The 1,552-nt window shown below is 52.7% G+C and overlaps 1 protein-coding gene across 1 annotated transcript in view; it reads left to right on the forward strand.

Moving 5' to 3' along the window:
- LOC114073270 (manganese-transporting ATPase 13A1-like) overlaps positions 1-1,552 on the forward strand; it is a gene marked incomplete at both ends in the record, with an annotated part of 22,677 nt that overhangs the window by 16,680 nt on the left and 4,445 nt on the right. Inside the window, 2 exons of the mRNA XM_027911057.1 lie at positions 116-312; positions 1,432-1,552. Of these exons, the coding sequence (XP_027766858.1) occupies positions 116-312; positions 1,432-1,552 (318 nt within the window). The remainder of the gene's footprint in view (positions 1-115; positions 313-1,431) is intronic.

Consider the following 1,552-nt stretch of genomic DNA (forward strand, 5'->3'; position numbering starts at 1 on the left):
GCCGTTGGCTCCCTCAGCCCCAAACCCCCTTTCCCTCCCCTTTATTCCCCTTTCCCTCCCCTTTATTCCCATTTCCTCACCTCTATTCCCATTTTTTCTCTGATTTTGCCCTCAGTCTGCCACGTGATCAAGCAGGGCCGCTGCACTCTGGTGACGACGCTGCAGATGTTCAAGATCCTGGCCCTCAACGCCCTCATCTTGGCCTACAGCCAGAGCGTCCTCTACCTCGAGGGGGTCAAGTTCAGCGACTTCCAGGCCACCCTGCAGGGGCTGCTCCTGGCTGGATGCTTCCTCTTCATCTCCAGGTCCAAGGTGAGGGAGGAAAATTCCGCGGGAATGTCGATTGGGCCGGCCCTGTCTCGTTTCCCATCCGTCCCTCTCCCAAAAAGTGCCTTTTTGCCCCCCAAAAATCCCATTTTTGGTGGTGAATTCCCAGTCCCTCTTGCTGGATTGAGTGTTGGGATGCTCCCAAATATTCCTTTTCATCTCCAGATCCAAGGTGAGGGAAGAAAATTCCGCGGGAATGTCGATTGGGCCGGCCCTGTCTCGTTTCCCATCCGTCCCTCTCCCAAAAAGGGCCTTTCTGCCCCCAAAAATCCCATTTTTTGTGGTGAATTCCCACTCCTTGTGTCTTCCCCTGGATTTGGGATGCTCCCAGAGCTTCCTCTTCATCTCCAGATCCATGGGAATTCCGTGGGAATGTCGATTGGGCCGGCCCTGTCTCGTTTCCCATCCGTCCCTCTCCCAAAAAGTGCCTTTCTGGCCCCAAAAATCCCATTTTTTGTGGTGAATTCCCAGTCCCTGGTGCTGGTTTGTGTGTTCCCCTGGATTTGGGATGCTCCCAGATATTCCTGGTCGTCTCCAGGTCCAAGGTGAGGGAGGAAAATTCCGTGGGAATGTCGATTGGGCCGGCCCTGTCTCATTTCCCATCCACCCCCATCCCAAAAAGGGCCTTTCTGCCCCCAAAAATCCCATTTTTTGTGGTAAATTCCCACTCCTTGTGTCTTCCCCTGGATTTGGGATGCTCCCAGATATTCCTGGTCCAAGGTGGGGGCAGAGAATTCCGTGGAATGTCGGTTTTTCCCACCAGGATGAGTCAAAAAGTGCCTTTTTGCCCCCCAAAATCCCATTTTTTTTGTGGTGGTAAATTCCCAATCCCTCATCCCGGGATGGCTGGGAATTGTTATCCCCTTGGATTTGGGAAAAAAAACAAACCAACCACCTCCAATTCCCCACTTCCAGCTGGGAATTCCCTGGAATTCCCCCTCTTCCCTGAACCCTTCCAGGGGGTTTTTCCCAACCCCTTGGAAAATCCCCTTTTTCCCCCGATAAAATTCCCAATTTTGGGAGAACCTTCCCGAGTCCTTCCCTGCTTTTATTCCCAAATCATTCCCTGTTTTTTTTCTCTTTATTCCCACATGGAATTCCCAGCCTTTGAAGACCCTTTCCAAGGAGAGGCCCCTTCCCAACATCTTCAACCTGTACACGGTGCTGACGGTGCTGCTGCAGTTCCTGGTGCATTTCCTGAGCCTCCTCATCCTCTACCGAGGGG

This window comes from Empidonax traillii, unplaced genomic scaffold (assembly GCF_003031625.1).
Source record: "Empidonax traillii isolate 1590-97213 ecotype Southwest subspecies unplaced genomic scaffold, ASM303162v1 scaffold5874:size39183, whole genome shotgun sequence".
In the NCBI taxonomy this organism is placed as follows: Eukaryota; Metazoa; Chordata; class Aves; order Passeriformes; family Tyrannidae; genus Empidonax; species Empidonax traillii.